The sequence below is a fragment of the Empidonax traillii genome, unplaced genomic scaffold, assembly GCF_003031625.1.
Source record: "Empidonax traillii isolate 1590-97213 ecotype Southwest subspecies unplaced genomic scaffold, ASM303162v1 scaffold1680:size74697, whole genome shotgun sequence".
In the NCBI taxonomy this organism is placed as follows: domain Eukaryota; kingdom Metazoa; phylum Chordata; class Aves; order Passeriformes; family Tyrannidae; genus Empidonax; species Empidonax traillii.
In genome coordinates this window covers 33,083-52,485 of record NW_020956873.1, presented here as the reverse complement: position 1 = coordinate 52,485, position 19,403 = coordinate 33,083, and the positions used below count along the sequence as shown (strand labels likewise).

Genomic DNA, 19,403 nt, shown 5'->3' with positions numbered 1-19,403 from the left:
CCCGGGGAAGGGGGGAGACTCCCTCCCAGCCCTAACCCGCTGCCGGGAGCGCTCCAGCCCCGCGGGGAAGCGCCGCTCGCCCGTCCCCAGCGCCCCCGGGGCACTCACCGTGCTCGGCCGGGCGGGCAGCGCCGCCCGCCCCCCACAGCCCGCGGGCCGCCCGCCAGCGCCGCGGGGGCAGCAGCGGCTCCGCCTCAGCGCCGGCCTCCATCGGCACCGCCGGCCGCGCTCCCAACGCGGGTCGGGACGGGACAGGACGGGACGAGAGAGCAGGGAGGAGGGGGCGGGATGGAGCGGGACCGAGCCCGCCCCCGGGGCGGCTCCGCCCGCCGCATGTGACCGGCTGAGGGGCAGGGCGGGCACGGCATCTTCCCGGCTCCGCCCGCCGCCGGCAGCCAGCGCTGCCCCCACCCGACCATCGGTACCCAGGGGTGCTGTCTCCCACCCCGCCGCTCCCTTCTTCCCTAGGCGTAACTTCGCGCCCGGTTCTCTCTACCTCCTGCCCGCCAGCGGCGCGGGGAGGTGGGGATGGGGGTTACTCTCGGTGCGGCACAGGGCGGCTGTGCCGCTGCGCAGGGAGAGGGGAGTCCTTCCCTTGCTCCAGCGTGGGGTTCCTCCCACGGGAATCAGTCCTCCCCGAGCTTCTTCAGCGCGAATCCTTCCCACGGGCTGCCGTTCTTCAGGAACTGCTCCAGTACAGGTCCCTTCTGCAGGGTGCAGGGAACTGGCTGCCCCAGTGTGGGTCCCCCGCAGGGGCACGAGTGTTACCAGGAAACTTGCTCTAGGGTGGGCTCCTCGCTCCGTGGGCCGTAGGTCCTGCCAGGATCCTGCTCCAGCTGTGACCCACAAGGTCACAGCCTCCGCCGGGCATCCACCTGCTCCGGCGTGGGGCTCCTCCAGGGCCTGCAGGAGGACCTCTGCTCCCCCATGGACCACACCACGGGCTGCAGGGGAATCTCAGCTCTGTTGTCTGGAACACCTCTGGCCCCTCCTTCCCCACTGACCGTGGTGCCAGAGCTGTTCCTAGCACATATTCCCACTCCTCTCGTCCCAGTCCCCATTTACATCTGTGCAGTAATCTTTTTTTCCCTTCTTAAATACGTTATCAGAGGCATTGCCACCATTGCCTGCCTTGGCCAGCAGCAGGTCCATCCTGGAGCTGCCTGGCATTGACTCAATTGGACGCAGTGGAAGCTTCTGGCAGCTTCTCAAAGAAGCACGTTAACATTGTATTATTCTTGCTATTATTTTTTATTTGAATGAAACCAAGTGTTTCCTCCTTTCCTCTTCAGTGATTGCCAGGAAAGACAAAACTAGCAGCTTCAGGAGGAAAAAAAGAAATAAGAAGCCTTCCAGTATACGATGAATTCTTGAGCTTCTGTTCAAAATTCATCCACTCCCTCTGTCTGCAACGGGAAGTAGAAGTGCCCAACTAACTGTGCAAGAAGGCAAATACACCTGGAGTTTTCCATCAGACAAACAAACATTCTTCACACCAGCAGCATCCAGTAAGCTAAGCTAGTTATGTATTTAAATAAATATAATAAACCCACAACAAACAACGCAGCATCTTTAAATCCAAGTGAATCAACTCTCTCTGGGTCACGAGAAACAAATGCGGAGAACGTGCTCTTTAGCAGACATTTCTCAGTGGCACAATGCAGGACCATTTTAACTGAAGTCTCACTAGGTCTAAGCTCTTCTGCTGTTTGAGTGTTGATCGCCCTGAACTCCAGAAACGCGTTTCTAGTTTCCCCTATTAAAAGTGCACCTTTCAAAACAAGTTTTAAAAAAGAAACAGAAACAGCTAAACATCAAATGAAAAGGCAGAAAAGGGACTCAGGCACTGGACACACTTAAAAGACCAGGGAAGTTAAAATTTAAGCTTTTGCAAACAGGAGGTGGAAAGTGGGAAACACGCTAATTGAGCTCAAAGGAAGCTGGTTTTATATTTCATTCTGCAATATTCAAACAAAACAAAACAAGAAGCTGAACTCTAATTTTGATTCCACTAACAAGGAGATTAGTCATCTGCTAAAAGGTAGACATGACAGTCTACAAAGCCAATGTTAGATAAATAAAAAAACATGTAAAATAAGAACTGAGACAATTAGCATGACAAAATTACAAGTTTATTGCAAAGTAAGATGAGTTTTTACCCTCAACAGCACATGCCAGAACAGTTAAAATTTTACTTTCAGCAAAAATCACATCCAATGTATGAGAACCAAACTTCATGTTTGTATGTGTATTTCCTTTCACAAACGACTACCCTGCATTTATTTGTTTATTTATGATGGGCTTAACCAAATATTTTAAATTAAGTAGTTGAAGGAAATCCTTAATAAATGATTCCTTAGCCCATCTACAGTTTAAGTATATTGGGAATAAACCAGGGAGTCAATAAAAAACCCTAAACCAACAACAAAAAAAGAAGACTTGGTTACAACTGTCAGCTCAACAATTGCTTGGGTCATCGTTGCTCATCATCACAGTATAATCCAGTTTGGAACATTCTGCTTGGCAAATTAAGCAAGACATGAAATCAGTCCACGTCTTCAACTGGAGAAATTCCTTCCTTTTTTTCTAGCTTGGATACCTGCAGGTAAAAACGAAACCAATTCAATAGTAAAAGTGTGCTTGCATTTAATGTCTCCTGTCTTTTCAGACTTCCATCACAAAACAGGGTAGAGGAACCAACAGTGGGATGCACTCTAGAGCACAGCTGAGCTGAACAGGGTGTTAGTTGCAGTTAAAAGGTCAAACTTTCTTCCCCTCCACCCCTCTCAACCTCCCTTTGGCCGCCTGCTCCTGTCACTTCCTAGTTTTTTTGTCAGTTTGGTGCCTCCATTTGGCTGACCAAGGAGTGGGACAAGCACCAAAGCCACCTCAGAAGCTGGGAGAAAACAGAGAGGCAGGCAAGACTGCCCCTTTCAGTGATCACCTGTCAGATCAGATCAGGTTATAAACCTGGAACCTGCCCCTAACAGAGAGCCCAGAATAATTAACGTGACCACAGGAAACACTTTTCATGCTCACATACACAGTTCTATAAAACTGACCTTCATTGTTCTTACTTTACTTAAGGAATTACCTTTATTGTTAGGTATAAGCTGTTGTTAAGGTTAAGAATATAAATAGTTTCTACAAACTTAGGGAGAACAGACCAAGAGCACAAACTAAACAGTGTTCTGCATGCTACCTCTAACTCTGGAAAATTCTATTCCATGTTCCCCCAATCTGTGGGGATATAGAGGGAGAGTCATATTATAAATTCCCTGTTCTCATGTTCTTCCATCAGTATCTGCTGCTGGTTGTGAAAGACACACAAATATCAGGTTTTTATAAGGTTGACAAAACTTTTGGTCATTGTGGAACGACCAGTAAACACTGGAAAAAGCAGTGGGCAGCCTGCAGATACCTGATCACTGGGGGCAGATGTGCAATCTATCTTCTGTTCCTTCAAATTATGCCACCTATTGAAATCCCAATGAACATTTTGGCACCTGGAAGTTGTTAGAAGTGCGTGCTCTAATCACAAATCCTTTATTTCAGACACAGCTCCAAGGCAGGAGTGCTACTAGTGCTCTAAACCACTAGAAGGTTCACCCCCTGGGTGGAACCCTCAGTTAGGTAAAGCTGAACGACATTAAAACTCCAAGGGCATACCTGGCAATTCCCAGCAAACACTCTTATTTAAAACTTCCTTTTACCCCTGTTCCTTCTGCAGCAAATAGAAAGGGAATTTTGCACTTAAAAAGAGTGGACAACTAAAGTGGCTTGACTACACTACAAACAATCCACAGCAAAAAAACTCTTTCCACGAATCCGAAGGATTTCTCCATCATTAGCACTCCAAGCTGTTTCCATTCACAAATGAGCTCAAGCTGTAACATGACTCTTCTACAGGAAAACCTGGCATTACCTAAAGGTGGGGTTTATGTCGAGTTTATATCTAATTTCCACAGGCCTGCTACTACACCAGAAAAACCTTGATTGCAGGTTAAGTCCCAGGAGCAGAATTCCCAGTGAGACATTGTCCTAGAGAGTGACTGTCTTCAGAAGTACAGTTGTGCTGAACACACACAATAAGAGGAAACCACATTCCCTTTCTTGAATATTATTTTCCAGTCTTGCAAAAAGCTACATGAGTTACCAGTCCAGGTTACTGCTGAACTCTTACCAGTCCAGGTTACTGTTGCCTACATAATAAAATCTTCCCCAAGCTTGACTCTCAGTTTTCAGGAATAAGTTGCAATGGCCAGTACCCTTGCACAGCACAACTGCTATTCCATACAAATCTGGTTAAAGAGTGTAACAAGATCCTGCATCATTAAAAGATCTTAATCACATTTACTGTAAGCATAAAATAATTACGTTTTGGTCCAGACCCTACAAAAATATTTTACCCGACTCCCCCTGAGGCCAAAAGAACTTTTGTCCTGGACTTCAGTGGGAAAAAGTCCAAAATAATGGAAAAAAAAACCCCAACCACAATACAGACCTACAATAAAGTACTGCACATGGTAGCTTTTATCCCAAGTTTCAAGGTAATAAAACACTATTACAACATGTCTGGAATTTCACAGATGAAGGAATTAATATTTTATTGCATACATAAACATATTCTTAAAAGCAACTGGGGTGTAAAATCTCTGGCAGAAAAACCTTCAAGGTGGTAAAATCCTTCACCCCAGCACTTTTGCCATAAAAGAGGCATTAAAAAAAAAAGTTTGAAGGGGTGGCTAAAAACTACAAAAAGTTAAACGTGGCTCTTGTAACTGCTTGGAGCCTTTCCACACCTCACAGTGCTCAACCTAAGAATAGTACCATTACTGTTGCTGTGTTTGAGCAAATAGGTATTTGTGAGTCAACTGAAGTGAGGTTTAAAAGAGGAACTGTTGCAGAAGCAGGTGGGAAAAGCATTCCCAGTGAATTGCTGCCTCTTACTGGCTTTCCCCACGCAGATGTAGGTGAAGTCTTAACTCTACAATTAGACAGATCCCTTCAGACAGGTCCTGAGCTGAAACTGAAACACATAAGCTCGTTGCCCTGATTAGCACAAGACTCCATGAGTTTGGGTACACTTGTTAGTTCCTGGCCTCAGTACATATATTCTTTTTGTTTTGTTTCATGGCATTATGACAATTAAAAAAAAAAAAACAAAAAACCAAAACAAACCAAGCAGCCTACACTGAAACCAGAGGATTTTTGGCCTCACAGTTACGTGAAAACAACAATCACAGTTATTTCTGTGATAACTATTGCCCTAAATGCTAGTTGTCTTGTGCTGGAGATTCACTGGAACCAGGCTCAGCCCACTGTGAGGAATTCTGATGCGAAACTAAGCAAGAATAAGAGGGCATTTACCTGTTTGTCTATGCACCTGAACTGCCAGGACCATGTGGTGTTGTAAAGGAAAGGCCTCAGGTCAAATCTGTTGTCGTCAGGGCTGTAGTTTTCGGCGTGGTAGGAAGGAGTGAGGGTGGTCATTTTATGCCTATTAACTGAATACATCCTGAAGAAATGCTTGACCTTGGATGCCACCTGGTGTACAAAGAATATAGCTCTTAATCAGATGAAGTTCTTTAGTACTGAAAAGGTTTAGGGGAGAATGGTATTTTGGAGAGTGTGTTCTACCATTACACAGTGTGGATATTCTTCCAGAGCAGGAGCCATTTTTTTGGTCTCAGAACACATAACCAAAGGCTTCAAGACTAGTTGGCCAGCTATATTTCAGAGAACAGTTTTCCCTTGAAGGTGTAGTAATTCTGAAGTAATTATTTTCAGATTACCCAATTACTGTTTGAAACAATTTGCAACACAGACAACAAGCCCCATTTAAGAGATGCAGACCAGCTCTTCCAGCATATTCTACTACACACAAAATAATGAAAATATCCCTTTCAGTTAAAAGGAAACTTGACCTTTCTCCAAACATACACTATTTCAACAAAAACATTAAACTTTTTTTTTTTTTTTTTTTTACTTTTTGGTATATTACCTCTCTTGGAGTACAAATTTCCTTCCACATATTAATCAGCTTACAGAACATACTGTATGGTCCAGCCTTTGCAATCTTTCTTAACTTGCCATAGATCGAGAGCTCTGCATATGTCATCCCCATATCTGCCTGGAAACACACGCAGAAAGTCACTGAGAATCTTAACTGTGCAAACTGTAATTAATGGTTTTATGGAGCAATTACGAGAACCCGGTTTAATCAAAGAAACACCCAAATGAAACTGTCAGTGTCAAAAAGAAATAATAATACTATGTGAAGAAGAAAGAAATAACCGGAATCTCTCTGAACTGGGAGATTTGAGCCCCTCAGAGGTAGCTGTTGGGCTCACCAGTCCTCTCTTTTCCAAGTGGATAGCAAGGAGACTTTTGAGGAGAAGAGAAAGGGCTTTGCCACCAGTCATTTTGACAGTAGTAAGGCGCTGACTGACTCTCTTTTGATATTAAAAAAACCTTAAAACAAGCTGAATTTCAGAACACCCATCCTCCCAAGTGCCCAAAATCTAAAATCATTCAAAAGAAGTTATTTTGCTGGTTTGGAAACTACTGCCAGCATGGGCAGGGCTAGAGTGGATACCAGTGCCTTGTTGGCAGCCTTAACACCGTTCACAACATGCTTGTCAAGAAGCATAAGAGTAAAAAACAATAGTTACTGGACAAAAATTTGGGGATAAGGCTTACCAGAGCATTTTAAAGGCATTGCCCATTACCTCATCAGTTTGAGCTACTTGTCCATCCACTAGGGGCTCTAACTCTGCAGTGGGTGGAGCTGACATGATGCTGACAGGAAAAAGGTAAAAGGAAAATGAGTGTTAGTTAAAACAGTCCGGTTTGTTAAAAAAAATCAAATGCTTTATTCAGAACTTTTTCAGGGCATAAGCTGCTGAAGGACTAGATAACTTAAAGAAGTGGTACCTGCAAGCTATTCCAGGTTTAAAAAAACAAAAGCATCTGGTTCAAACAGGTTCCTTCAGTGGCATTAACACCACAAGGTGTAAAGCCCAAAATATGCTGGAGACAAACCCAGCCACCGAATCACTCACTGCTCACCTCCTGAGGGCTGTGAGCTGGAAGTTTTCAATGCAGTACTGGATGAAGTTCTTCAAATCAGTCTTGCTGATCCCACCAATAGGATTGATGTCAGCACTGGAGCAATCGTACTTCGTCAAGTAGCCTCGGAGACTGAGCCAGAGAGGGAATTTTATATTGTCACTGAAGATAATAATGTAACTATCTAATCATTTATACCATATAAATAGTAATTTCTATGTGGAAGAAAGAAAGGGAGGACCAGACTGCACATTGTTAAGATATTTATACCTAAAGGGCAAACATGTCCAGCTGCAACAGGGCTACCCTAAAGCCGTGGAACTGCCAGCAGAAGATGGTATTTTAAACAATGATGAAGCACTGCCAAACTGCCCATGCTAAGGCAATAACTCTGATGCAAAACAATTGAAATACCACGCTGACCAATTAACAAAATAGATCCCAAAACACCCACAGAACCAGCACACTACTCTCACAGCTTTAGAGGTTAACAATCCCACAGTCCTACAGGGATTGCTTTACTCTTGAAATACTCAGCTCTAGTAACTCCAGATTTTAAAATCTTTTTTTCAACTCAAAGTTCACATCTAAATTCCTAATTCAGTAATTGAAAATGCCACAAATTGGAAAGTTAACCTAGTGAATGCACAGGGCAAGCTGCACTGGAAACAGCATTTTATTGGAAAGCTATAGCAATACTTTGGCTAAACTTCTGAAAAAACACACAATTTTCCGTTCAGGCTGATTCTACTATTTTAATTAATTTCACTGTTGTAAGTATATCCTTAGATTTTTTAATCTCTTCTGAGTAATGATCTACATGAGACTTAGCAGAGCTGCCAGGAAATGCAGTGCCCTGTTCCACCTGGGTTTAGATTTCTAATTTTCACCAACCTTTCATCCACATTGGCAGATCCCAGCACCAGCAGTCCCCCTGGCATCCCACGAGCCCACAGTGTCAGCTGAGCGAACAGGTAGGCGAGGACCATTCTTATTCTCGCCTGCAAAGCAAAATGCAAGAGAAATCAAGTTTAAAAAGCAGGGTAATTTCTCCCAGTCACTTTTATTAATCAATTTCCTAAAAAAACCCCACCAAACATAAAGAACAAAATGTGAGGGGGTGTTACTGCAAGAACAGTGGTCTAGTGGAGAAGATGCTGAACACATTTAAGTAAAGCCAGGCTCAGTATCTGCCACTGCCACAGATCTACATGACTGAGCAAGTTTGTTCTGCTCTGAACTGCAGAATGGGGAGTAGTTGCCATTTTCTACCTCCTACAAGGATCCACAAGGGACAAAGTGTGCAGATGAACCATCTGTCTACCACCCCCTTTTATGGAGTAAATAAATCCCTTTCTTCAAACCCATGACATTTGCAACAACTTCACTTTGCTTTTGGTCCCCGTTCTGAAACTCGGCTTTTTCCAAGGATGGTAAAACCAAGCTGGGATTCAGCCTCCAGCTCCAGCCACAACTGGGGTGTTAAGCAAATCACCACACTCCTCCATGACTAAAGCCTATCCAAAAAGCTGATAAAGGATCTAATGTTTGTTTCCAGAGGAGACAGCTGGATTTCTCCAGTAATAAGGGGGGAGAAAGATCAAGTCCTCAGACTAACAGAAAACTACCAAACAAAACGACCAATACCGAGCCAGAATTAAAGCAGAGCTGCTGGTTGGATTGGAAGCTTTTAAGAACAGGCCAAAATAAGCCTAATGAAGATTAAGTACCTCCTGATGTTAAAAAAAATAAAAAATTAAAATATTCTCTTCTACCTTTTAAAACCGAGGGCATCTAGGAACTGAAATGGGTAAGCTTGATATCTCCCTCACAGCCTTTTAGAGGCTGCTAACATTTGTCAGGGAAAAGTGTACAGCAGCAGTATTTTTGGGTTTTGACCTGCCACAATCCTGCTGGACTCAGACCTACCCATTTTGCTGCTCATTTTCCTGACCTGGCAACTTTCTCTTGGGGATGCTTTCCTAAAAAGCACCTAGACCAGTGCTGTTGATGGGATAGAGGCAGGTCCTCTTCCTTCCTGACCCTCCTACAGAAGTCATCAACAATTGGTCTCCTCCTGAATTATGTGGGACTGTAAATTTCTGCTGCAGAGAAGCGTTTATTTACTGGGAAGCCCACGAATCTTCAAGGGACATACCACAAGGTTGGTATTTTACCATTTTGTACTCTAAAAAATCCACAAACCACCACAACCAAGAGGGTCTGACCTGATTCAGCCTCCACACACCTGCACATTCTGCAGTGCTAAGCTTTCTCTGCTGCTCCCTCCGTAGACAGAAAATCGGGGAGTTCGACCTGTCACCGTGCTGAAAATTCCCACAACAGCTTTCACAGCCACATCTATGTTCAGGTTGATGTGATAGCTGAGAAGAATTCAAGCAGAAGTGACTCAACCAGCACAATCTGACTAGGTAAAACAGCATTAAAAAGCAAAAAAAAAAACCCACCCATCATGTGATGTTTTAAAGGCTGCTAACTTCCTGGATCTGGTATGGAGAAATTTAGGAAAGAAGAACACTTTCCAGAGACTGTCCTTCACCAAACACTTCCAAGTTTGCTTCACATTAACACTTAAATAATATCTCTAATAATGCTACTTAACACACCTCCTAGCCCTCTTATTTTTTCCCCATTTTAGAATTTGAAAGTTTTCGATGAAAATCTTCATCAGAATACTTGGTTTTTGTTTTTGTTTTCCCCAGCTTGTACCTGCCTATTTGCTCAGCCAGAAGTTTAGCCCTGTTGCAGGTGTCCTGGGAGGAATTCTCACTGGCCATGTAGCAGGTGGTGAAGACACGCTTGCAGAATTCCCGGGGATCCTCGGGGGTGTAGGTGTCATCGTGGACAATCCTTCGTGCATCAGCCAGCACATCTGCATCTGAAGGGCAGGGCAAACAAACTCAACAAGAGGGGAAATTGTTGCCCTCCTGCTACCCAGGATATGCAAACACCTTGTACATTCCTGGTGTTCCAGTTAAGCCCCTCCCAAATAAGATGATTCCACCATCTCACTCCCCAAACACGATTTCAGGTATCAAATAAAAGAACTACTGGGTTTGCTTCTGATTTTTAAAACCTTTTGATCTATTAAAGAGTCTTCATAGAAAACACAATCCAATATGTACAAAGGCTTAGTGAAATGCATAAAGTCTATTTAAAGCCAGCTTTAGACTTGAACCTAAAACTGCCTAATTAGAGCTTGAACCTAAAAGTGCCTAACCATGTTTTGTAGTGCTGATTTTAATAGGACAAAACTTTCAGGATAATCTGAAATCCCAAAACTATATCAGCAGTGAGCAATACTCTAGACAGAAACCAGCCTGAGTTCCACATCCAACTCTTAAACCCAAAATGAAAACCACTATGCAAATTTAAAAAAAAACCTCAACCTGCACGTGCATTTTTTTGCTTGGAATTTCAGAGGAGGTACAAAGGACTCCGTTGGAACAACTGGGAAGGAGTCTGCCAGTGATGACCTCTTGCATCTACTACATCCAGATAATATTAACCTGTCTGTAACCATTAGCAAGCATGGCTGGCCAGACACCCAGACCTACTTACTTCCATTCTTGACTGCCAGGCAAACCTGGCGACACATGGAATACACTATGCAGGCTGTAGCAGAGCTGTCAATTCCACCACTAAGAGGTAGGAGAAATCCTGCCTTGAAAATAAGAGCAAGGAAAAAGATGTTCCATGTAGCAAAAATCAGAAAGAAAAAAAAAATGATACTATTCAGAAACACATCTTGTAGTAAAAGAATGACAGGTGCATTGTTCAAGTTGTTTATGTTCTACTGGGGAAAAGCAAAATAAACTCTCCTCAAGTGGATAATCAAAGAAGTAGTCAGTGTAAATTCTTTGGCTAGAAAAACTTCCAGTATGTCCTTACCCTCTAGTAACAGAGAAGAGCTAAAAAATTGATTACTTTTTCATATATACTTCACTATTAAACTGAATTACGAGTTCACGTCACTCTGCTTATTTTACACATCTCCTTTAAACCCCTCAAATATTTTCCTTACTGAAAAACAGCAAGAAGAAATTCCCTTTGTTAGGTAAGCTTGACTTCCAAAGAAAAGCATGATTCCTAAGGGAAAGGTGCAAAGAGCACACTGAAGTCACACTTGGAATAGAATTTTTAAGTCTGAACGAGCTACCAGTGAAAAACTGTAACCTTGAACCTTGGGACTAACATCCCTTTGCATTCCCAGCTGCACAGGATTGCAATGTGTCCCATCCCTGTGGCACAGGAAATGATGTGTAACCAAGGCAAAGAACAAACCCACTCGTTCTTACCTGTTTGCTGCGCCTTAAATAGTCCCAAAGCCAACATGCAGGTCCAAGGCTGAAATTAGAGAATATGATCATTCTAAGGGGGTTGTGCAATAACACCTGAGCAAGTCAACAAATTTCCTGTGCTCTTCCAATGAGACACTTTCTTTACTTAAATCTAAGTAACATCTTGTGATTATTTCTTTCTTTGGTTTGTTTGAGTTTTGGTTGTTGGTTTGTTTGGTTTTTTTATTTAATCAAAATAATTTTCAAGCAACAGATTCAGTGTATGTTTACCTGATCTCCTCCTCAGGACTATGATATCTCCACTGGATTGGCATACAGGTGGGTACAGCTACATCATCAGGACATGACAGAGCAAAATTCACTTTTACCCTGGGATAAGGATTCACTTTACTTGCCTAAGCAACAGTACAGAAGAATTCGTAAGACATCAACTTTAAAGCAGCATGTCACCTATAAAACATCAGATCCACAGAACACCGTGAAAAATCAAGACATGCAGATACTTTTTAAGTTCAATAACTACTCAAACTTGGCAGAGTTTACAAACACAACCTCCCTAAAAGGGTTCTTACCGCCAAGCTACGGGATGAAATCTCTGCTCTGTAACTTCGGACATCCTCCAAGTCCAGAGTGGCCACCAGCACCTCCTGTGGAAAGGCTTTCAATGTGACATCATTCCACGCAAACAGATAAACAGTGCTTGGCAGGCCAGGACTATAAGAAAACGTTGGGGAAGTTTTCCATATAGATTTTTTACGCTCACTCCACAAATCATCTCTGGCTCGGCAGAATTCCTTAGATTAAAAAGGACCAACCTGCCTCACTGAGTACACTGGGACACCCACATACCACAGCAAATTTATGGCCCCTGTCAGATGGATGAACAAAAGGTTCACCACAAGCTGTGGCAAAGGAAAAGGCAAGAAGCACACTGGGGAAAGAGATGGATTTGGCACATAATGTGAGGAAACCTGCAATTTTGGTGACAAATCTACTGAGAGGGTGCTTTTTGAAGTAAAGCTCAACCTATGAAACCTTTTGTCTCAAAACTGGGTTACAATTATAACACTGCAACCATTGCCCTTTTTTTCTTTAGATAAGTTCGCAGGGTCTCTCCCCCTCCTGGTGATTGCACACAAAAATGTTCTCATGAAGTTCTTCCACTGTGAGAGCTCTTCCCCCCTCACAAAAGCAAGAGAGCTACTGCAGATCAGATCTGGGCAATCTGACTAAGAAAAAAGCTCGGCTCTAGTTGAATAGCATAGTTAAAATACATCTTTTTTCAGCCTAGAGACCTGGACCCAGTGTCTGGAATGTCTGGAACACTGAGCGTTCAACATGTGATGAGAACCAATGCAGCCTTACAAATTTCACCTGTAACTAGCAGCTCTGGGTGAGTATATTACCACATCATCCAGTGAGAACTGGGATCCTTGTGCAACTGTTTCTCCATTCATGGAAATCATGGCACAGCCATCGTAATACAGGCGATCACCATCACAGCCCTTCTGGTTCGCGAAAATATATATCCCACCATTCTGGGAAGGGAAAAAAAAAAAACAGGCAGGAGAGAAGGAAAAATGCTGCTCAGAACATAGCACCTGACAGGATGTTTGTTAAAGGACAAAATCTTATCTCTGTTCCTGCCCTTCTTACAATCTTCTTCCCTTTTTACCTTGTAAATGATTTATGGCTGGGGCTCTCCCCTGTCATTTGCAAGGGTACTTGGCATGTGACATGCACGACAGAAACAAGCAATGAGGTGGAGTAAATGCAGTAAGTGAGATCTGTCCCTTTCACAGTGCTGGAAGTCCTCTATTAATAGCAAGGGCAGCCCAAGTAGAGAGGGCGGCACTTGAATTCTAAGTTCTAACTTGAATTCTAAGTTCAAATTGAGATTTGGATATCTGAGGACAGAGCAGATACTGTTCAATATAACCAAAGTCTGTTAAATTACAATGACAAAGCAGCTGCACATTTTTCACAGTGTAAGGAAGGTACCCTCATTGCTTTATTTTTGTCCCCATCACTATAAGATAGGATTAATATCTTCTTTTTTAAAAAACAAACAGAACTTTCAAAATGGTAAAATATTTTTTTAAGTAAGAAAATAACAGAGGAAAAACTAAGTTTAGACACTGATTTCTATTTCCCCTTCCTGATATAGTTACTGATATTTCCCCAACACAACGTTGCTATGCGAATGAAAATTGGGAAAGAAACAATCATTTTTAGGAAATGAAAGAGACTTTTGGATGATTTTTGTATGTTGACAGGTAACAACAACAAGGACTGTCAGGGCCCCCAAAATCTTTCTATGCCCTGCCACAGGAGAGAAGACTGTTCTGAGGAAAAAAAAAAAAAAAAGAAGTGCATAACTTTTTTTATATATTAAAATTTATACCTTTGCCGTGGCAGAATTCACCAAATCCACTCTTGTGTGAGCCTTTCGCAGCACGTGGTGACTCCCAGAAGAGTTGGTGAAGATTTCCACACCATCAAGTCCCATGTCAATATGAGGGCTGTCAGAGCAACGTGGATATACAGTGCAAGGTCAGTTGTGGGACCATTTTCCTTGTCTCTTAGTAAATCCAAAAACAGAACCACAAAAAGGAGATTTTTTTTTTGCTGCCTTTTTTTTTTCCCTTTTGACAATGTCCCAAGAAATCAATACTAAAAAACAAACAATCACATTTTTGGCAAATGTGATTTGTAACCTTCTGCAATTACAAGGAAATTAATGTCTGTAACTGTGAGATTTGGAAATACATCAGGAACATTTACTTTATTTTGTAAACAGCTTTCATGCTGCCACACCTCCACTCCACCCCTTTGTGAAAGGGATCTTCTTTGTCATTAGGAAGAACTTTAAATTGTAGCAGGAACTTAAATAATAACAGGAAATATTACTTATGTTAATAGGCTTTGCTTTTCCTTAGCGACTTTTTTTTTTTTCTTCTTTATGCATTGTGTGATGCTGGTTAAAAAGGAAAGCAGCCAGGACTAAGTTAACAGCTGAATTTGATGTCTCACTCAAGAAAAGTGAGACATCTCCAAGTGATGTTGCCTAGAAGCCAGTGCTCTGCCTTGTCAGATAGAAGAGAGCTCAATTTGTCTGTCAAAAGGAGTGGCTTGGAGAATTTGGTCAAAAACAAAGATAACAGGAAGAAAGTTAATTAAAAGACCTAATAATAATCTCAAAATTTTGAGACTAGGTACAGTTGAGTGGGAATAATACAAAACTATGATTGCTGGACAAAATCAATACTAAAAATTGATACAGAATACCTTTGAGCCTCCATCAAGTTACAGAGATGGATCCACAGAGGACATTTCAGCTTCAGGCTGAGCTAAAAGCTGAACAGTGTCTGGAATGTGAGCACCATAGTTTATCTGTCATTTGTTTCCTCAGGTCACTTCTTTCATTCTGGTTCTTTTTGTATCTCTCTCTTGCCTTCTGTTTCTAATTAATTTAGCTTAGCCACCCACGTTTCTTGGCCATCCTGCACCGAGCCTAGTGAGGTCTTTCCCACAATGTATTTATTGCTCCTAATTATATTTTAGCTTACTGTCACTTTCTGAAAGACAAATTACACAGAAGAACAATAAGCAGATCTTTTCAACCATTTCTTTTCCCCCTTTACCTATTTGGTGTCCAGAGTTCTTCACACATTTCTGCCCCTAGGCAAGTATCTTTGGTTGCTAGCACTGCATCCCCAAAAGGAACAGTTTCCTGGGAAAAAAAAAAACCAAGAACATCCTTATACATAGGTAGTAGAAGAATCTGTTCAATTCAAAAACTTAACTACAAATCTTAAAAAAAATATAAAAATTGAATGCTCACTCATGTGAAATGAGTGACACAACATTAGTCACATTACACTTTCTTTTTGTACCAAGTTTAAAAAAAAAAAAACACCAAACCTCTAAATTGCAAATTTCTGGATTGACTGGAATCTTATGTTGAAATTTCAGTTTTAGATCCTTCTGAATCAAGGAGGCCCAATGATTTTTTTAGATTTATTTCTTTTACCTAAAAACACATACCAATCTCAAGCACAGATAAATGCAGTACCAGAACTGTGTAAAATAAGACCATCAAGGTCCTCTATACACAAATAACTGATGTAGATTTTAAATTTGTCTGCTTTGCTGCCATATCCTAACATAAAAAAAAGGTTAAATTATGCTCTCATTAAATGTAACTGAGAACTACCACTGAAACCCATGAATTTTCAACATGACTGGCAGCAGAATTTGAAGTGCTGCAGTTTTTAATTGCTGAATGTGGAAGACACTAAAGTTAAAAAAAAAGCAACTTACCTGTCCAGTCACTTCCTGAATTATCCTGGGTAGAAAATATTCCTCCACATGCCTAAAGGAAGTTTATAGATTGTGAATACATGATGTAAATCACAGCATAAGAACTTATTCTCATCTCCACATTCTGACACTTTCTAACACTGATTAAAGAAAGTGTATTGAAGTTGTAAAGGGCTCTGTGTGTTTAAAAATAAAAGACATATTTAAATAATAAAAAATATTTTTAAATTAAAAATAAAAATATTTAAAAATAAAAAAAACCTATTGCAGTTAAATAAATCAGAAATGCTAAGATCATAAGCTGGCAACTTATAGTTCTTTACTTCAGAAATGCATGGTAAACAATGCTCCATTGTCACCTAGCTCCATTTCTACCTAGAAACTAGACCTATAAGAAACACACCATGATTTGCTGCAGAGACTTCAATTCTGGTGCTGCAGCTTCAAACAGCTGTTCTTTTAAACACAATTTCAACAGTCACCAGCATACCTTGCTTTGCTCCACGGGGTGAACCACCTGAGTTCTCTGTAGTTTCCTTCATTTGCCAACGCTATTTTTGGTCTGATCAGAAGAATTTTCCTTACATCATAAAACAAAACAGGAAGGGCAAGTCAAGACCTGATATACAGACAAGCAAGGCTATACATGAACACTGGTTGAGATCAACTCTTTTTATTTCCTATTATGATGCACATTAGACAATTACTACATGCAAATACTTTTCAAGTTTGTTTGTAGACTCAAGGGGGTTTTCTTAAGTCTTTCAGGAACCAGTGGAAATTTAGTTTCTACAAATCCAGAAAAGAAAAAGAGAGAATGAAAAACATTAATTGTCCCTCAGAATTTAGTAGATACACTCCATCACTCTACATAGCACTGAAGAATCTCACTTGAAAGCCAAATAGCTCTCTGAAAGGACACACTAATGTGTTATTTCACAAAACATGTAAAGAACTTACTTATTTAGAAAGATCACTCGACAATTGTAGCGAACATTTCTGTGAAGAACAGGCCTGTGAAAAGAAGCAGCAGTTAGCAGTGACTAAGCTCATTAAATGAAATTAAAAAAGCTACAGATTCTACTTTGCTGCACAAAAACTATTTTTTCAGGCCTCATTGAAAAGAATTAAGCAAAACAATATATTAAGTTTTAGCTTCTAATTTTTGAATTCAAGTAGTTGAAAAAAAATAATAAGTTAGTGACTATCCTGTCAGTCTCAGATATGTCAACCCCTTTATCACATGTACACACAAAAAACCCAAACAAACAAACTTACATTCCCACATCACAGATAATGTCTTGAGTAGCTGGAGACTCCAAAAGCTTTTCCAGAACTTGAAAGGAGTGCAGGAGTGTGTCGGACTCATAATAGTGATCTGAGCAGCCGTAACCACTGCGTACAAAAACATTAAGAAATCAAAAATTCAGCCAAATCAGCACCAGGGATGAAGAACCAGAGCTACTTCAGGTTGTGGACATTTCACCCACACAGGCAATTTGTACAGAAAATGAGGAAGGAGGGCTGTCAACACCATCCCTACTGACAGCATTTAAAGCTCCCTGGCCTTTTATATCGCCCCGTGATCATTCCTTTCAAGGGCAGCGGGCGGAATTCAAATTTGCCACATTTTCCCTGAAGGAAAACTCGCTGAAACGGGTTTAGAGATCACCGGTATCGCTCAGGTTTCCGAGACCAAACCCATCCTGTGCTCTCTACAGCTCACTACAGCGCTTTTCTGGGCACCGCTTGAAGCATTTACGGAGCTTTGGGCACTGCGGGACTGGTTTTCCTACTCTGCTCTTCCAGGATTAGCCGGGAATGCAGCGATCCCAGCGCCAACAAAGCCCTCTCACCAGATCTCGAGCTCTGGACCGAGCCGGTACCGGGCTCCTCTGCTCCTGGCGACGGCGATACCTGGAAAAGTGCTGGGTTAAAGCCCGGACCTGCCCGCGGTTCCAGCACAGGCATGGGAAGGGGAAGGGAAGGGGGAGGGAAAGGGGAGGGAAGGGGAAGGAGGGTTCCTGCAGGCAGGCAGCGAGCTCAGCAGCCGCCGCCACCACCACCCCCCTGCGCTCACTTCTGACAATCCTCTCCAGGTTGCCCTCAAAGTCCAGAGCCCACTGGTTGAGGGCACAAGTGGCCACAGTCACGGCCCGGCCCATGGCGGCCCCGCCGCCTCCTTCCCGGCCGCTTCCGGGGCGGAGCCGGCGCTCCCCATCCCTCCTCCCCATCTCTCCCTGCATTTGGCTGCCGTGAGCCTCCTTACGTACCGGATCCCGGCTTTGTTCTGTACTAGAATCACAGAATCCTTTAGGCTGGAAAAGACCTGAAGTCTAAGACCTGAAGACTAAGTCCAGCCGTTCCCCCGGCACGGCCAAACCCACCGCTAAAACCGGGTTTTTAAATACGCCTAGGAATGGTGATTCCATCACTTCCCTGGGCAGTCTGCTCCAATGCCTGGCAACCCTTACCACTGGGGAAATTTTTCCTAGCATCCTAGCTAAACCACTCCCAGCACACCTCGAGGACATTTCCTCTCATCCTGTTGCTTGTCACCTGGCTACAACCTCCTGTCAGGGAGTTGTACAGAGTGAGAAGGTCCCCCTGAGCCTCCTTTTCTCCAGGATGAGCCTCCCCCCCCACCCCCCCCCAGCTCCCTCTGCCACCCCTCATCCCACTTGTGCTCCAGCCCCTTCCCCAGCTCCATTCCCTTCCCTGGACACCCTCCAGCCCCTCAATGTCTTCCTTGTCATGAGGGGTCCAAAACTGACCCCAGGGTTCAAGGAGGGGCCTCAGCAGTGCCAGGTCAGAGGGATGGTCACTGCCCTGGCCCTGCTGCCACACTGTGGCTGACATAGGCCAGGGTGTCATTGGGTTTCTTGGCCACCTGGGCTGGTGTTCAGCTGCTCTCGACCAGCAACCCCAGACCCTTTCCCACTGGGCTAGTGCAAATTATGCTCAAATGCTAGATAATGGTATATTTTATAATGGTCAGTGGAACATTGAGAGCTTGGTGACAAGTCAGGGTGGTCCAATCCAGTTTAGGGACTCTGTGGATGCCTAAAAGCAACAAGCTGGAGCTCTGTGGCCACCTAAAGCGACAGGCCTGTCGCGCTGCAGGGCTTTGTCGTGACCCAGGGCATGCCTGAGGTGTCTCCTCGGACAAGAAACTGATGGGAGACCTCACTGGAACCTACAACTTGTTGGAGCGGGGAACAAGAGGGGCAGGCACTGATCTCTTCTCTGTGGTGACCACAGACAGGACCGGAGGGGATGGCCATGAAGTAGGTGTCATGGGAGGTTTGGTCTGGATATCAGAAAAAAGGTTCTTCCCCTAGAGGGCGGCTGAGCACCGAACGGGCCCGCCCCAGACGCTGTCGCGGGGGCAGCCACGGAGCGAACACCCATTCCCCTCCAGCCGGGGCACGGCCATCCCTCCCATCCCCGGAGGAATCCCGGGATTCCCTCACCGCGCTCCGCCCGCCCCGCCCCGCCCCGCGTGCCGCTCGCCCCATGGGTTGAGCGCGCTCAGCCAATGGGAGGGCGCGGGGTGGGCGGGGCGAGGCGGGGATTGGCCAGGGCCGCGGGGCGGGGGCGGGGCCGAGGGGCGTGGGAGGCACCGGCCGAGGGTCCGCCGGTCAGTTTCGCGTGGGAACGGGCGCGGCTGGATCAGGGCGGGATCCC

At 43.6% G+C, this 19,403-nt stretch overlaps 2 protein-coding genes across 2 annotated transcripts in view; both read right to left on the bottom strand.

Moving 5' to 3' along the window:
• LOC114070760 (two pore calcium channel protein 2-like) overlaps positions 1-211 on the bottom strand; it is a 21,965-nt gene extending 21,754 nt beyond the window's left edge. The window contains exon 1 of the mRNA XM_027908329.1: positions 109-211. Within this exon, the coding sequence (XP_027764130.1) occupies positions 109-211 (103 nt within the window). The remainder of the gene's footprint in view (positions 1-108) is intronic.
• A 2,251-nt stretch (positions 212-2,462) lies between these two features.
• On the bottom strand, positions 2,463-17,928 carry NADSYN1 (NAD synthetase 1). Its single transcript, XM_027908325.1, has 21 exons — positions 17,797-17,928; positions 17,573-17,633; positions 16,995-17,111; positions 16,677-16,730; positions 16,207-16,296; positions 15,717-15,768; positions 15,038-15,126; positions 13,798-13,915; positions 12,800-12,931; positions 11,966-12,040; positions 11,664-11,788; positions 11,391-11,439; positions 10,654-10,756; positions 9,802-9,970; positions 9,320-9,455; positions 7,966-8,072; positions 7,072-7,203; positions 6,732-6,801; positions 6,005-6,133; positions 5,371-5,547; positions 2,463-2,599 (listed from the first exon to the last, which is right to left on the bottom strand). The coding sequence occupies exons 1-21, from the start codon at positions 17,879-17,881 to the stop codon at positions 2,546-2,548; spliced, it is 2,124 nt and encodes a 707-aa protein (XP_027764126.1). The 5' UTR covers positions 17,882-17,928; the 3' UTR covers positions 2,463-2,545.
• Positions 17,929-19,403: the final 1,475 nt, after the last annotated feature.